General features: G+C 53.0%; 1 protein-coding gene across 9 annotated transcripts in view; it reads left to right on the top strand.

The window, feature by feature from the left end:
- Positions 1–10710, top strand: part of POU2F2 (POU class 2 homeobox 2) — a 35106-nt gene extending 24396 nt beyond the window's left edge. For 3 of the 9 annotated variants that reach the window (XM_044257267.1, XM_044257266.1, XM_044257264.1), the window contains 10 exons: positions 1481–1586; positions 1680–1771; positions 3471–3584; positions 3858–3999; positions 4088–4236; positions 4316–4492; positions 5738–5804; positions 6967–7168; positions 7307–7380; positions 7634–10710. In XM_044257267.1, coding sequence (XP_044113202.1) covers positions 1481–1586; positions 1680–1771; positions 3471–3584; positions 3858–3999; positions 4088–4236; positions 4316–4492; positions 5738–5804; positions 6967–7168; positions 7307–7380; positions 7634–7965 — 1455 coding nt within the window. In that variant the 3' untranslated portion in view covers positions 7966–10710. Of the gene's footprint in view, positions 1–1480; positions 1587–1679; positions 1772–3422; positions 3585–3857; positions 4000–4087; positions 4237–4315; positions 4493–5737; positions 5805–6966; positions 7169–7306; positions 7381–7633 lie in introns of all 9 variants that reach the window. The other 6 variants (XM_044257261.1, XM_044257268.1, XM_044257260.1 and 3 more) reach the window with 3 other exon arrangements.
- Positions 10711–17049: the final 6339 nt, after the last annotated feature.

Here is a 17049-nt window from a genome sequence, read left to right as displayed (position 1 = left end):
TTTGTCCCTGCCTCATTTTCTTAAAACAAAACAAAACAAAATCTTTCAGGGCACCTGGGTGGCTCATTCGTTAAGCATTTGCCTTTGGCTCAGGTCCCAGGGTTCTGGGATCAAGCCCTACATCCCTGCTGAGCAAGGAGCCCACTTCTCCCTCTCCAATTCCCCCTGTTTGTGTTCCTTCCCTTGCTGTCTCTCTCTGTCAAATAAATAAATAAATTCTTTTTTTTTTTAATCTTTTCATTGAAGTTGTAACAAATACTGAAAAGTGCACCAATCATAAATATACAAGCCAACGACCCTTGCAAACTGAGCGTACCCCTGTAACTGGCAGCCAGATCAAGAAGTGAATATGGCCAGCTCCCCAGGCGCCCTGTGATGCCTTCTTGCTTCTCCCTCCCCACATGCGAATGGAACCAGAGAGGACACTCTCTACCGTGTCTAGCTCCTTCTATGTATCATGTCTGGGAAGTTTATTTTGCTGTGCGTCATTATAGGTTGTAGACTGCCCCTTCTCATTGCTGTAGTAGCCCACTGAATCAGTTTACTCACCCATTTCTATGCTTGATGGGTACCTGGGCTATCTTTGAGTTTGGGCTATTACAAATGGTTCTGCCGTGAACCTTCAGGTACGTGTCTTTTGGTGAACACAAAAACACACTGACAGTGGCTTACCCCCAGGCGTGGAACTGCTGGGTCGCGAGGCAGGCATACATTCAGCTTTAGTAAGTAGTGCTTCTACTTGTTTTCTAGAGCTGCTGTAACAACCAGCCACCAGTGGCTGTCTCGAACAACAGAAATGTCTTCTTTCACAGTTCTGGAGGCTCAACGTCCAAAGCCAGGGTGTTGGCAGGGTTGGGTATCTTCTCTCTGCTTTCTCTTCACAGTGCCTCCCCTCTATACATTTCTGCCTGTGTCCAAATTCCCCCTTACTAAATGGGCACCCATCATATTGGATTGGGACCCCGTCTCCAAATAAGGTCACCCTCTGGGGTTCCGGTGGGGGCGGTGAGGATTCCTACACATTTTTTGAGGGGCGGACACAATTCAAACCATAACAGTGCCAAAGAGTTTTCCAAAGTGGTTGAACCAGTTTACTGTGCTGGAGTATTTTAAAGCTAATTCCAGCTTGGTATCATTTGCCTCGAGTGTTTTAAGAGAAAGGAAGACTTGGTCTGATTTACATTTTTAAACGATCCTATTTGTTCTGAGGAAATGTAAGACAAGGCAAATATTTCTTTAAGAAAGAGCAGGTAAATCAAGAGTGAGCCCTCCTGGGATGGCCCAGATAGGATGCTCTGGTAGCCCTGGGTTGGGAGAAACCTCCTGGGGGTGCTTAGCTCCGGGACACTATGGGACACCATTCAGAGCCAGTGCTCTGTCCCTCCCTGCCCACTCTGTGGAGTCCCTCAGGGCTCAAGCAATGCAGAGGGAGCTGGGCCAGGACTCAGGCTGTCTTTCTGTCCGTCCCCATCCCTGCCAGGACATACAGCAGCTCCTCCAGCTTCAGCAGCTGGTGCTTGTCCCCGGCCACCACCTCCAGCCACCTGCTCAGTTCCTGCTGCCACAGGCCCAGCAGAGTCAGCCAGGTAAGGCCCCACCCCAAAGGCCTCCCCTCCCCAGGATGCTTCCACAGAATTCTCCCTCCCCCCTCACCCCGTGCAATCCCCTTGTCTCCCCAGGCCTGCTACCGACGCCAAATCTCTTCCAGCTACCTCAGCAAACCCAGGGAGCTCTTCTGACCTCCCAGCCCCGGGCGGGGCTACCCACACAGGTGAGAATGTGTGCCAGGCTGGGTGAATGAGGGTGGGAGGGTGAGGGTCTCCTCTCCCTTTGACCCTTCTCATGACCACAGAAGCCAGGTCAGGAGTCAGAAGACCTGGGGACCAGCCTTGCTGTGGGACCTTAGACAGGCCGTGCTCCGTTCTGGGTCAGCTTCTTCCTCTGTAGAAGGAGGGGAATCAGCCATGCCAGCAGCTCTTAACCCTTTCAGACACATGGACTCCTTTGAGAATCTGATGAAAGATTTTGATCTGGGGACGCCTGGGTGGCTCAGTTGGTTAAGCAGCTGCCTTCGGCTCAGGTCATGATCCCAGCGTCCTGGGATCGAGTCCCACATCGGGCTCCTTGCTCAGCAGGGAGCCTGCTTCTCCCTCTGCCTCTGCCTGCCATTCTGTCTGCCTGTGCTCTCTCTCCCTCTCTGACAAATAAATAAAAAATCTTTAAAAAAAAAAAAAAAGATTTTGATCTGATCCCCACTGTCCCAAAATGCATACGTGCATAAGCACAAAACAACAACAACAACAAAAAAACTATAGATTGTGGCCTGGCCTTTCTTTCAGTGTGCTGACTGGGTTCTAGGCTTTAATAATCTTTCATGATTCTTTATGGATTTTAGTGTTCCCTCCTAGCCACTTTTTTTTTTAAACAGCCCTTTCAAAAAATATGAACTATTTCAGAAAACCCCAAAAGTTTAGAGACTAATACAGGGCTGGGCTGAATTCTGAAGCCCAAAATGCTTGGAAAACCAAGTTGTTTTTGTAATGTGAGACCAGAAGTCACCTGGCTGCAAAACCCACCTTGACCTATGGCAGGGAGTCTGATTTCCTTTTCTCCCTCCTGTGTGAGATTTGTGCTTTGCTAAGAGCTGTTAATGTGTTCGGTGATGGGGCGATGCCTTGACCCTGATGGGGAGGGGGGTCACATTATTTATATGTGCCTGTGTAGGCTTTCTAAAATCTGTAAAATTTCTGGGTTACAAAACACATCTGGCTCCAGCGTTTGGATAATGGATGGAGGACTTGTGTGACCAAAGTGGTTGCACTTAACGCCTGTTTCAGATATTTTTAGGGAAATGAAGCAATCCAGAGAGAGTTGTTGCTTCTTTGTAAATCCCCCAGTCACCCTCCCCATCTACTTTTTAAAACATTTTCACTTTATTTGCAACCTTTAAGGGGGTTCTCCCATCCCTCAACCCCATGGGGTCGGCAGAGCAGCCATGATTGTTTCCATTCTACAGAGGCCCAGGGAGATTAAGAAACTTGCCTGAGTTACCTGACAATTCGGTAACAGAGCCACTTGTTGATTCCCTGCCTGAGAGAAGGATAAAACCATGGGCCCCAGCTCCAGGGAAAAAGCAGTTGGTTGAAAGGAGCTGGCTACTCCTTTTGGGAGTTTGCATGCTGGGAGGGAATGTGCTGAGAGAGCGTTGGGGCAGCGAGAGGTTCCTACAGAGCCGCAGAGTGTCTCCTCGGCAGTCCCTGCCGGTGAGAGCGCACCAGCCTCCTGGGGACCAGTAGAAGAGAGCCTGCAGGAAGAGGCGGGAGGGCTGGAAGGGAAGGAGGGAGGGGGAACTGTGCACCCATCGCTGAGCCCCATCCTGGTCCTCGGTCCTGCACCCCACCCACCCCTGCCCACCCTACCAGGCCGTGACCCGCCCCACGCTGCCCGACCCGCACCTCTCACACCCGCAGCCCCCCAAATGCTTGGAGCCACCATCCCACCCCGAGGAGCCCAGTGACCTGGAGGAGCTGGAGCAGTTCGCCCGCACCTTCAAGCAACGCCGCATCAAGCTGGGCTTCACACAGGTCTGGGGCCACCAGGCGGGGGGTGGGGGGGTGAGGGGTGTTGTGGGGGGAGGTGCGGTGGGCGTGAGGCTGAAGCGACCTGGCCAGGTGGTGGGCGGGAGGCGGGCTTGCTGTCCCTGACACTTGGGCAGTAGGTGTGGTCAGGTAGTAGGGCGGGGCGATGCCACAGCAGGTTGGTGGGCGGGGCAGGAGTGTGGCCAGCCTGTGCAGCAGTGAGCCCTAACCCGCAGGCTGGGCCCTGACCACTGCCTGTTTCCCATCTCACTCGGCCAGGGTGACGTGGGCCTGGCCATGGGCAAGCTCTACGGCAACGACTTTAGCCAGACGACCATCTCCCGTTTCGAGGCCCTCAACCTGAGCTTCAAGAACATGTGCAAACTCAAGCCCCTTCTGGAGAAGTGGCTCAACGACGCAGGTGGGACTGGGTTGGGGCTCCCAGGGCACACGGCGGGTTCTGGGCCCAGGAGGCGCCCTCTCATGCCCCCGTTTCCGCCCGGGCACAGAGACTATGTCTGTGGACTCAAGCCTGCCGAGCCCCAACCAGCTGAGCAGCCCCAGCCTGGGCTTTGACGGGCTCCCCGGCCGGAGACGCAAGAAGAGGACCAGCATCGAGACAAACGTCCGCTTCGCCTTAGAGAAGAGTTTTCTAGCGGTGAGGCCTTCTGTGTGGCCCTGAGGGTTGGGGTGGGGGGTCGGAGTGGACCTGGGGTTCACCAGCCCTCTGCCCGCAGAACCAGAAGCCTACCTCAGAGGAGATCCTGCTGATCGCAGAGCAGCTGCACATGGAGAAGGAAGTGATCCGCGTCTGGTTCTGCAACCGGCGCCAGAAGGAAAAACGCATCAACCCCTGCAGTGCAGCCCCCATGTTGCCCAGCCCGGGGAAACCGGCCAGCTACAGCCCCCATCTGGTACAAGGAGCCTCCGGGGGGTGGGGGGCATAGCGCTCTGACAACACCCCGCCCCTGGGCAGGCGCCTCTGTGAAGCACAGTCTACCTGCTTGTTCTCAGTGCCTGGCACAGGGGCAGGGAGACTGACTTTTAGGGACAGGCTGTCACATGGGTAGAGCACAGTCACCCAGGGACAGTTTCCAGGAAACTGTAGTCTTTTGTGGGGCATACAAGCACCCATAGACACACACCATCAGAGCCAAAAAACAGGGCCCAGTTCTCACAGGGCATGGCCACATGGGGAGGGATCCCAGGTAAGGGATGGAGGTGCCCCTCCCTCCACACACAGGTTCACAGCCACACACACAGACACAGGCAGGGACAGCATTTTGTCCCTGGGTGTACATTCAGGCTCACCGCTGCACACAGACCCACTCAGGATCAGACACACTGGGACACCTTTTTATTGCATTCTTATGTGGAAAGGGGCTGTGACGTGACAGAGAGGAGCCCCCTGCCCCCCTGGTATGGAGGAAGAAGAGACCACCTGAGCTGAGTTCTAAAGGATGAGGGCGAGGTTGCCAGACACTTGAAGACTGCTGTGCACAGAGGCCTAGAAGCCAGAGTGTGCTGACCACAACTGGAGGAACTCCAGCGCAATTTAATGTGGTTGGAGCAGGAATGTATATGAATGAGTGTGAGGGTAGGGGCTGGGCAGGGGCCAGACTCTCAAGTAACATGCTGAGGAGCTTGAATGTGAACATGGGCAGTGAGGGGCTAATGTGGACTTTTGAGCTGGGAAGGGACAGGGTCACCTTAAGAATGAGCTATTGGAGATGATAGAAGGACAAGACTGGAGGCAGGGAGGCCAAGGAGGCTGGTGGGTGATCCCAGAAAATCAAGCAGTAGGACACCCCAACACTCTGATGCAGAGACACCCCTTATGATCATAACACCCCCTCACACACACACACACGCTTTAGACTTGTAGCTGGATGGTGTCAGAGGAAACACTGATGGTGTCAGTGGGGGAACACTCTTAACCGGGAATGCTTTCTTCCCACCTGTGGCTCAGGATCATGTTGGGTAAATGTTAAGTTAGATAAGATGGAAAGAACCTAGCATAATATAAGCATAGCATTGTGCCCAGAGCCCCTTCTCCCCTCAGCCTGAGGGCAGATGAATGGGGGTCTTCCCCACAGGGAGCATCATGGGGGCTGCTGGGAAACAGTGGCCTCACCATGCCTTCTTTCGTCTCTCCCCAGGTCACACCCCAGGGGGGCGCCGGGACCTTGCCATTGTCCCAAGCTTCCAGCAGTCTGAGCACAACAGGTCAGGGCAGGCAAGAGCCCCCCGGTGAGGGGGCATTGGGAAGACCCAGTGCAGGCCCGGGGTTCTCTAGTGGCTCTGGGTGTCTGTGGGCCTCAAGGTTGAGCCTGGGGATGAGGAAGGCAGGGGGCATGGACGGGAGAGGGCAGCCTCACCCCTCCCTGCCAGAGCAGCTCGGCTCTCCTCTGCTCTGTGATTTACTATGAGAAAAGCACAGGCTTTGCTAAAAGTTGATGTCCTCAGGTCTGTTCCTGCCTTTTATAAACTGTGTGAGCTCCAGAAGTGACTTTACCTCTCTGAGCTTCGGGTTTTATAAAACTATTGTGAATGTATACTACATACAGAAGCTTTATACATGAATATGTACATACAAGAGTGTGTGTCTGCGTACAGACCCACATACACACAAATATATACTCTTTTGTACCCAAAGCCCTCCTTGCTCCCTTCCTGGGACAGGGCTTGTGTATATGAGAATAATATATGTAAGGATTTATAAGAATATATATATAAGAATAATAAAACTGGAGCCTGGCTGGCTCAGTCCGTGGAGTATGCGGCTCCGGATCTTAGCGTTGTGAGTTCGAGCACTACACTGAGCATGGAGATTACTTAAATAAATAAGCTAAACAAAGAAAAAAAAAATCATCCTCACACCCATTTTATGAAGTCGGTCCTGTTATTAACCGCATTTTCCAAGTTAGGGAACTGAAGGCCAGAGAGGTGAAGGCATTCTCCCAAGGGTACAGATGGGACGGAAAGCTTGGAAATTGCTGCCCTTGGCTGTCTGGCGATGTGGCCCCAGCCGGCTCCGAGCCTGGTCCACCGTGGGGCGCACAGCTGCAACCCCGGGCCTGGCCCCTAGAGGGGGCCCCAGGGCGTAGTCCTCTGGGCGCCCGACGCCGAGGCTCTGGGAGGGGTTCGCGCCGGCTGAGCGCTCCCGGGCACCGGGCTCGGCTCGGTGGGTGGCGGCTCACACTGCGATTATTGCGATCGCTGTCACCGCGGCTGTGGGAAGAGCGGGCGGGAGGCCTAAATCTGTTCCTCCGGGGGAGAGGCTGCAGGGCGCGCGCCGGGCAGGAAGGCGAGCGGGGGTGGACCCCGAGCTCCCCGGTGGAGGAGGGGTGGAAGCTGAAGCCTCCGTCTCTCTGTCTCTCTCTGGCAGTTACTACCTTATCCTCAGCTGTGGGGACGCTCCACACCAGCCGGACAGCCGGAGGGGGCGGGGGCGGGGGCGGGGCCGCGCCCCCCCTCAATTCCATCCCCTCTGTCACTCCCCCACCCCCCGCCACCACCAACAGCACAAATCCCAGCCCTCAAGGCAGCCACTCGGCTATCGGCTTGTCCGGCCTGAACCCCAGCACGGGGTAAGTGGACAGCTGCGGTTTGGGAGGCTGTGGGGAGAGAAGCTGGCTGGCTGCTGCTTCCTGGGGTGGGAGCTGCGCCCCAGTTCTGCCGCCGGCGGGTCCCTGCCCCTGCTAACGCCTCTGCTTTGCCTCTTGCAGAAGCACAATGGTGGGGTTGAGCTCCGGGCTGAGTCCAGCCCTCATGAGCAACAACCCTTTGGCCACTATCCAAGGTGCGTTCTGCCTCATGTCACTCCCATCACCTCCAGCCTGGCCCCTTGGGGCCTCGAGCCTCCCCCCATTGCTGCTCCAGCCATGCCATCCTGTCCCTGCTCACTGCATCGCTCGCCTCTTCATACCCATCTCACCTTTGGGGAAGGTGTGAGGGGTGCTGACGGGGGTCAGTGGGGCAGATGGGAAGACAGGGGGCACCGTGGGAAGGATGTTGGAAGGCACCCCAGCCCAGCCTCTCTCTCTCCCCACCAGCCCTGGCCTCTGGTGGAACCCTGCCCCTTACCAGCCTTGACGGCAGCGGGAACCTGGTGCTGGGGGCGGCTGGCGCGGCCCCGGGGAGCCCCGGCCTGGTGACCTCGCCGCTCTTCTTGAACCACGCTGGGCTGCCCCTGCTCAGTGCCCCGCCTGGCGTGGGCCTGGTCTCGGCAGCCGCTGCGGCCGTGGCGGCCTCCATCTCCAGCAAGTCTCCGGGCCTCTCTTCATCCTCCTCCTCATCCTCATCCTCGTCCTCCACTTGCAGTGAGGCGGCAGCACAGACCCCTGGAGGCCCTGGGGGGCCCGAGGCAGGGTCCAAGCCCGAGTGAGGACCCACCTTGCCTCCCCTCCTACTCCTCTGATCCCCACCTCAGTCCCCCCGCCTGGGAAGAGGGCGAGGAGGTCAGCGGTGGTGGCGCAGAGGGTCCTTGGAGCTGGAGTGACAAGGGAGGAAAGACCAAAAGAAAACAAAAAACAAAAAAACCCCAACTAACCAAAAAAACAAAACAAAACAAAAGGAAGAAAGAAGGAAAGAAAGAAAATGAAAGAAACCAACCAACAAAAAGAAACCAAAAATAATCGCAACAGAAACCAGCTGCCCCAAAGGAACCAGAGGTGAAAAACAAACCAAAACCAAAAACAAAAAAAATGCCCCACAAAACCAAACCAAAAACCAGTTGCGAGCCAGACCTCAGTGTGCTCACCCTCACCGCTATGACACCAAATAAGAACCCCAGCCAGGGGCAGAGAAGCCTCGGCAGGGTGGACCTCTCGCCGAGCCCCTGGCTGGGGGGCCAACCCCCAATCTTGCCTCCCTTGGTGGGGGCCAGAGAAGGCAAAAGAGAATGTGCCAGCCTCCAGCCCCAGCCCCCAGCCCTGGGCCAGCGAAGACAGGGCACAGCCTGGGGCCGACGGGTTGGGCTCAGAACCACCCGTCAAATGTTCTTTTCCAGAAGGTGAAAGAGAAGGGGCCTGAACAACCTTACACCAAATATTCAGTAGCTTCATCCAAAGGATGTACAGAATTTTTAGCGTTGCGCTCAACAGAATGTGTCCCTACCATGTGTCCCCCTCTCCCTTGGTCCCCAGCTCTCCCCACCTGGGCAGGGGGTCTCGCTTTAACCTCCTCCCTCCCCCAGCCAGGGGAGAGCACAGGGGCAGGTCTGGGATGACTTTTCACCCCTCGTACCTCCCCCTTTTCCCTTTGAAGGGTGGGCTAGGCTGTTTTGCGAAGTTCTAGCTCTCACATGTGCCCCCCTCAACCCCATCACTGTCCTCTGCTCTGGAATCCACCCACCGCCCCGGCCCAGGGGAAGGTGGACGTTTCGGGCAAGAGGGATGAGGTGAGGGCATTTGAGTTGTCTCTTTTCCCATCCTCGTCTGTCAGTTTCCCTGAAAAAAAAAAAAAAATTCATATTCCAGTGCCTATCCGTGGGATCCTTCACGTTCTTTGACATTGACCAGAAACCAAAAAGAGAACTCACCTCGCTCTTCCCACCCTGTGCCCCTCTGATACTGGCAGATGCCTCTTCCTCCCCCCCACACACGTATACACGCACGCACCCCAGTGGTGGGGTTCCTCAAGGTGGCATCCCCATCAGGGTCCATGTGGCGGGGACAGTGCCATGACCTGTGGTCCCCATCCAAGAGGGCGCTGTGGTGGCCACCACTCCCATGAGACCTCCCTCAAGTCTTGGCTGGACCCCATGTTTACCCAGCCCCGGACCCGTCTGAACAGACAGAGGAGAGACGCCGCTGGGAGCCACTTTGCCCTCCTGCTATGTGGAGGCCAACAAAGTTTTGAACCAAAAACAAAACACACACACACAAAAAAAAAAACAAAAAAACCAAACAAACAATAAATTAAAACTAGAAAAAAAAAAAGAATTTATAGATATATATATATTTAAGGGAAAGAAGACGAGGACTTTTCAAGAATAAGAAGGAGCCGCGAGGTGGAGCCAAGCCCCTGCACCAGTGGTCCAGGCCCTTGGTCCCCAAGGCGGTTGGAAGGACAGACGCTTCTTTCTCTTCACAAATACCTCATGGACGTCGTCTTCGGGAAAGCCGGAGGGGGAGGCTGGGGCTGGGCCTGTCCCTCAGCCAGGGCAGATGGATGCGGGCGGGCAGGGCTGGGAGCGGGGGTCAGGGACAGGGGTCAAGAGCCCCAAGCTCCCTGCCCCCCAATCCATTGAAAAAGCTTTAAAAAAAAAAAAAAAGAAACAAGGAATAAGCAAGCAAAAAGAATGGACAAAGGAAAACGAACAAACTTTCGGGTGGTTTGATTCCTCCTCTGATTTCTTTTTCTGTTCTCTTCAGTCCGTTCTCTCTCTACTCTCTCTCCCTCATCCTTCACTCTTCTCTCGCCCCTTTCAGTCTCCTGTCTTTCTGTGTCTCTCCTCAAACCAAAGTGTTGCTGTGAAGGACGCGAGCCATTGAAATCAGAGGCCTGGACCCCGCTGGGCGGAGCAGCGGGGAGCCCAGAGCCCCGAGCCCCCAGCGGTGCCGCTGGACACTCCAAGGAGAGGCAGCTGCTGCCCTGGGCCCCCCAAGGCCTCAGCGTTCTTTCTTTCTTGTCTCCTTTCTCCCACCCGGGAAATGAAACTGTTGGGCTGGGCAACGGAGACAGCAGAGACTCGGCTGTTTTGGGGGTCTCGGGGTGCCTTGTCTGGGCAGCAGTGGAGCGGCTGCCCCTCCCGCCCTGGCACCAATGGGGCCTGGCATGCCGTTGAACCATCCTTGCCGGAATGTAAGCATCTCCGCTGAACCGACTCCCTGCCCTTACCCTACCTCTGAGTTTGTCCATGTTTATTTCCTGAAGAGAAGGAACTGGCGAGAGGGCCTGGGCCCCAGCCCAAGGGTGGAGAGGGGGCCAAGGGCTCCTGAACAGATAGGAAGGACATTTGAGCAGAGCAAAATGAAAGGAATTACGACCAAATACCCCTCCGAGAAGACAGGCAGCATGGAAGGCATGGTGGAGATGACTCAAAAACTATGATTCTAGACCAAAAAAAAAAACAAAAAACAAAAAACAAAACAAAAAAAACACAAAAAAACAAAAAAACAAACAAAAAAAAAACACCAAAAAACCCCACAAAAAAACAACAAAAACAAAAAACAAAAAACAAAAAAAAAAAAAAAAAAGGAAAAAAGAAAAAAAGGAAAGAAAATCCAGGACTCACCACCACCCACTTCATCCTGCTTCCTCCCCATCAAGTCCGGCCACATGGGACCTCTCCCACACCCCGTACCCCCCAGTGTGAGGGGAGTGGGGCAGAGAGGAGAGGAGGAAGCAGGGGCAGGGATGGGGCCAATGCCCTGACATTGGTGGAGGGACCCCCGTGCAGCGGGGGGTGGGGGGGACCCTCCCCATCCAACCCCCATAACTGGGAAAAGAAAAACAAGAAAAAAAAAGAAAATTCCTGGGAGGGGAAAAATAACCAAATCCCAAGCTTTAACTACAGCTGTGAAACCAAATATTGGGAAGGGGGTGGGAGGGAGGGAGGGGCAAGTGTGCCCCAGGTCTCCCCCCTGGGCCCCCCTCCCCCCGAGGACTCGAGATAAGGCACCAAATACCTCATAGAACTTTAATGTTAAAAAAAGGAAACCAAATATCGTTGGCTGGGGGCCAGCCAGGGCAAGGGGCTGGGGGGCTGGAGGGAGCCAGGGTTGGGAAGGTGATGGGGGAATTCATACCCCCCACCCCGCTCTGCCCCTTCCACTCCAGTACCCCCTGTCTCGACTCCGGGAAACAAAACTATCTCATCGTTTTTATTTTGTGGTCTGTACAGAGCCTGTGTCCGTGTGTCTGTGTGTGAGCGAGAGAGTTGGGGGGCTGGGGGACTTTATGTGGGAGATGGGGTGGGAGACCCCAAGCTAGGCTCTGGGCTAGGTGAGATGTCTGAGGTGGGGGTCCAGCGGCCTGGGCTGGAAAGAGAGGAAGATGAGTGGATTGGAGGAAGGGGGAACCTTCTGAAATTCTCTTCTCCCCAACCCTGACCTCCTACTTGAGGGAGGGACAGAGAATGGGTCTACCCTAATGGTGGGCCATTTGTGCCAAAAAAAAAAAATGCCAGTAACTGAAACATCTCTCTGTTCTCTTCTGGGAGGGTGGGGGCTGGAATTGGGAGGGAGGGGGTGGGGGTATATGTAGGGTTGGGTGGAGATGGGGAACCCAAGCCCTATAAGAGTTGGGGCTATGATCAGGAGGGGAGGGAAGGATATGAGTCTTGTTCTGTTCCCCCTCCCCCCCCCTCCCGCCCCCAGCACATCTCTGCCCTGGGGAAGCCCAAGAGAGGGTCTCCAAGCCCCGAACCCTGGGCAGACAGGCTAAGGGATTAGCCTCTTAGGTGATGACCTGACTAATTTCCTTGCCCACCCAAATCCCAGGGTGCCTCTCTCTCCCTTTAGCCCAGGGTAGGGGGAACTGAGTGAGAGAGAGAGTGAGACCGACTGAGCAAGACTGAGACACGCGGGCCCCCACTGGCCTCCAAGTGGGAAAGGCAAGTGAGAGAGATAAAGGCCTCCAAGAGAAAAAAAAAAAAACAAACCAAAGATTTAACCATTTAAAAAAAAAAAAAAACCCACAGACAACTCCGCTACCTTTTTATACGTTGGAAAAAAAAGTGAAAAAAATTAAAAAAGAAAAATTTAAAAAAATACACAAAAACTCCAAGCCGCAGTTCCTTCGTGCGGTTTGAACTTTGACCTCAGCAGTCTCCAAAGCAAGATGACGATGACAAAGGCGAAAAAGAAGAAAAAAAATAATGTATATTTTTAAGTATTTGTCCTTGAAATGTTAGCTCCTTGTTAAACAAACACAAAAAAGGAGAGAAAAATCTAGAGAGAAGTGTTGCTGGGACGGAGACAACTATTTACTATGTCTGTGACCCCTCCCTTCTGCCTCCCTTTCCTCTCCTCTATCCCTGCTGCCCCTCCCCCAGCCTGTCCTCCAAGTCCAGGGGCTCAGTATTTACTTATTTACATATCTGCAGGGTGACTGGGGCTTCTCTGCACTTGTAGAGAGGGCCTTTGGATCCTGGTGGGATGGGAAAGGGGCAAGGAGTCTGGGGGAAAAGCAGGGGCCTGATCTTGGATCAACTCCTCTTCTGCTAGCTCCTTTCTGGCTTCCTGTGCCACTGCTGCCATTGTCACCTCCCAAATCCAAGCCTGTGCTAGGGCAAGATGAGCACCCACCTTGTAAAGATCTTAGTGGCTCAGCCCTTTCTGGGGTGGGTGTCTCTTACCCATTCATTTAGATGATCAGGTTGGAATGGGGAGGGAGGAGGTGGCAAGTAGAGGGCAAGGGAGACCATGAAATGGTGTCTGGAAATTGAGTAGGCCTGGAGGAGACCTGCCTTTCATCTGTTCTCAGAAGTTAGCCCCACTTTCAGTTCTGTCTGACCCCTGTGTTGGTAGCCCCTCCCTGCCCATCCTGTACCCCTCCCTGTCTCTTCTCGTGGTAGCGGGTTAGCGTTTCAGTGTTCTTAACTCCAATCTGCTTGTTCATTGTACAATGTGCTTCTTTTAAGGCCCCATTTTTGTAACTTGAGTGTGTCATTCATCTGAACAACATCAAAAAATAAAAAAGTAAAAACTGTACAGAGAGAAATGCTGCCTGCTCTCCTGTGTTCTCCTCTCTGGCAAGGGTGGTGGGTACGCGTGTGCTGTGGAGGGGGTTGGCTTTGCTTCTGTTCAAACAGTATATGTTCAGAAATGAGGCCTGAGCCATATTTTCACCCATCAGAACCAAGTCTCAGAATTTAGGATGAATTCAAAGTTCTGAATTCACATCTCAGTTCTGCCATTTTATAGCTGTGTGACTTTTGATAGCTGACCTTCAATGTCCTCATCCGTAACATATGGGCGATACCAAACCTACGGGGTTGAAGAATTAAAGGAGATGACGAGGTAAGTGCTTAGGACAGATCTCTAGCAACACTGCCTTCAGTAAATGAGAACTATGGGAAAGCCGGGAAGCCAGTGAATCCTTCCCCACTTCCATGCCCAGAGGACTAACAAGACCCTTGAAAAACAGTTGACTTTGAAGTTGTCTGGTGATACAAGGTACACTCTTTCTCAGAGTGACATGAACACTCATTCAAATTTTTGTGCCCAGCTTGACTAGGTAATTTGGCAAGAACAGTCGCTTTACAGGCCAGGCCATGGGCTGATCCCCATGACCTCACTACTGAAAATCAGAAATGCTGTCAACAACTAGGTTTTCTCACTGGCATCATGTCTCCTTGTCACTGTTCCACCCCTCTGATGTATGCTTGGCACACAGATGCTGGGATTCTGCAAATTCAACAGGAGGGGGTGGGAGAGATAGGAGAAAGGAAAAGAACAGAAGAGGGGTTGGATCACTTAGGTACGAAGTAGTAGCACTGCATCATTTTGGCAAGATTGAAAGAAAAAAAGCACCTTTTCTTCTCCTTATGCAGCTCCCATATCCAACTAAAAATAGGCACTGCAAGGCTCCTTAGAGGGGTCAGCAAGTCACCTCCATCAGAAATGGTGTTTGTTTATTGATTGGGGGTGGGGTGGGATGGGGAGAGAGGCAGAGACAATCTTAAGCAGGTTCCACATCCAGCCTGGAACTTGACCTGGGGCTCAATCCCATGACCCCAGCCTTCCCTATTTATTTTTAAATGTTTTATTTTTAAGTAATCTCTACACCCAACATGGGGCTTAAACTCACAATGCCAAGATCAAGAGTTGCACACTCTACTGACTGAAAACAGCTGATGCCCCAGAATTGGTGTTTAAATGCAGATTTCTAGGGGCACCTGGGTGGCTCAAGTTAGTTAAGCATCCAACTCTTGATTTCCACTCAGGTCATGATCTCAGGGTCGTGGGACTGAGCCTCTGCACTGGGTATGGAACCTGCTTGGGATTCTCACTCTTAAAAAAAAGGGGGGGGGGCGCCTGGGTGGCTCAGTGGGTTAAAGCCTCTGCCTTCAGTTCAGGTCATGATCCCAGAGTCCTGGGATCAAGCCCCACATCGGGCTCTCTGCTCAGTGGGGAGCCTGCTTCCTCCTCTCTCTCTGCCTGCCTCTCTGCCTACTTGTGATCTCCTTCAAATAAATAAATAAAATCTTAAAAAAAAAAAAAAGTGCAGATTTCTGGATCTCATCTGGACACGTTTGCTGGATCTGAATCTCTGGGGCAATCAGCCTAACAAACATTAAAGTTCAGGGGCACCTGGGTGGCTCAGGGGGTTAAGCCTCTGCCTTCAGCTGAAGTCATGGTCTCTGGGTCCTGGGATGGAGCCCCACATCCAGCTCTCTGCTCTGTCTGCGTGGCAGGGAGCCTGCTTCCCCCTCTCTACCTGCCTTTCTGCCTATTTATGATCTCTCTCTCTGTGTCAAATAAATAAGTAAAATCTTTAAAAAACAAAAAGAAAACGTTCAAGAGCCTTTTGCTGTCCAAACCCCAGCATCCAATAAGGGCTTGATTTGTGCCATCTTTTTTTTAGGACAGTGGTTCAACTGAGAACCATCAAGTTTCAGCAGGGTGATGGTGAACAATGAGTCTTGTTCAGCAGTGTTTGCACACGTCAGCTTTTCTCAGGATGAGTCTGAAGTTTTCATTTGAGGCTCTAAAAAGGAACCTCTTTTTGAACAGCTGAGTAAGAGAGCCGTTCTTCTCTTCTGAATCTGGGAGTCAACCAGCACCCTCAGCGTTCCCCCTTCCCCTATCCTCATCCCTTTTCTTTATTCAACCTGTCTGGTTTGGCCGGGACAGACCCTCCAATTGTTCTAAGCACTTACTTGATAGGACTTTTAGGACATTGCTGCTTTTCTTGGGAACAGGCAGTTTGAGAATGACTGCCTGGGGACCAAAGGGGATCCGGCATGCAGGGCTGAGGTGGCCTGAGGCCTTTCTGCAGGGTATGAGGTCGTGAAAGCTGGCGTCCATGCTCCACATACTCTGCTGGAGAACAACTGCTCAACAGGTAACTGCTCTTCATGAGGGCAATCAGGTTATCTTTTTTTTTTTTTTTTAAAGATTTTACTTACTTGACAGAATCACAAGTAGGCAGAGAGGCAGACAAACAGAGGGGGAAGCAGGCTCTCCACTGAGCAGAAAGCCCAATGTGGGGCTCGATCCCAGAACCCTGAGATCATGACCTGAGCCAAAGGCAGAGGCTTAACCCACAGAGTCACCCATGCGCCCCAGAGTGTAGTCAGGTTATCAAACAGGTGACTTGTTTTAATAATAAGGCTTAGTCAAGTTTCTGTTACAGGTTAGGAGACTTGGCTTTTATAGTCTGTGGCCTGGGTAAATCTCCCCTCTTTTGAGCCCTCACTTTTCACCTGACATAAGGAGAAACCAGTGTATGTCTCCGAGTCCGGGGCCCCGAGGCTCCAGGACTAGTGACAGGGCCGAGAGTAACAGAGTCTGAGTGGGCAGCTCTCAGGTCTCCCTTTCCCTGGTTTCAGTACAAACAGCTTCTCTCCACCTCTCAATTATCAGGGTTCCAAATATGAATTTTCTCCAGCAGAAAGATTGGAGTGGGGAGTAACCTTAGCAAGGACTTTTTCTGGGGCTGAGGCCCTCAGAGACAACGCAAGCAGAGCAACTGACCGTTCCCTCCAGTCGCCATCTTCTCGACTGCCCTCCCCCTTGTATGTAGAAGGCAGCAGACTGCGGGGAAGCATATGGGTGATTAAACCAGATGAAACCAGGCTTCAATTCAAGCTCTGTCCCATGTGGGTTGAATGACCATGGGCAAATCACCGCCCTGCTTCCCTCTTCAGACTCCTGTCCTGCAGGATGTTCTCTTCACAGAGGACTCTGACAACTGTTATAAAAACCTAGGAAAGTTCTTGAGACAAACTAGACAAATACCACTCCAACCTGCCCTCTCCCAGTCTGTTGGCTAAGTCAGAATTCAGTTCCAGGCGGGTGTCAAGGTAGCTCTCCTTATGAGGCTGCCTCCCCCCCAAAATCTTTTCTAACACCACCATTGGGTCTGTTCCCAGGAGCCACCCTCTTCTACTGCCCTGGAGATCACACCTTTCCCAGACCTACATTTGCCCTCAGGGATCCACAGTGAGAAAACCAGATGGCCTTGGGGGAGATGGCTCACATCAGGCCAGGAGTTGGGGGCAGAAGTGGTGAGAAAAAAACAGGTTTTCCCAAACTTGTTCTTGCAGCCAACTGAAACAGCTTCAGGATTTTCTATGGGGCTATGGGGACCTCTAGTGGCAAGACAGCCACACTACTTCCCATGCTGCCCCAGGGTGAAGTCCCTAATCTCTTGAGCCCAGAGAGCACAGCCCTGGGCCTCTTGGATTCAGTAAATGTCTACTAAACTCCTCCTCCTAGCCACACAGTTCTGGATGTCGACAAAGCCATTAAGGCAGCTCCCAAATTCCCCACACACAGCTGGGCCAGACAAAAACACA

The sequence above is a fragment of the Neovison vison genome, chromosome 7 (assembly GCF_020171115.1).
Source record: "Neovison vison isolate M4711 chromosome 7, ASM_NN_V1, whole genome shotgun sequence".
Lineage (NCBI taxonomy): Eukaryota > Metazoa > Chordata > Mammalia > Carnivora > Mustelidae > Neogale > Neogale vison.
This window is presented reverse-complemented; position numbering and strand designations above follow the sequence as displayed.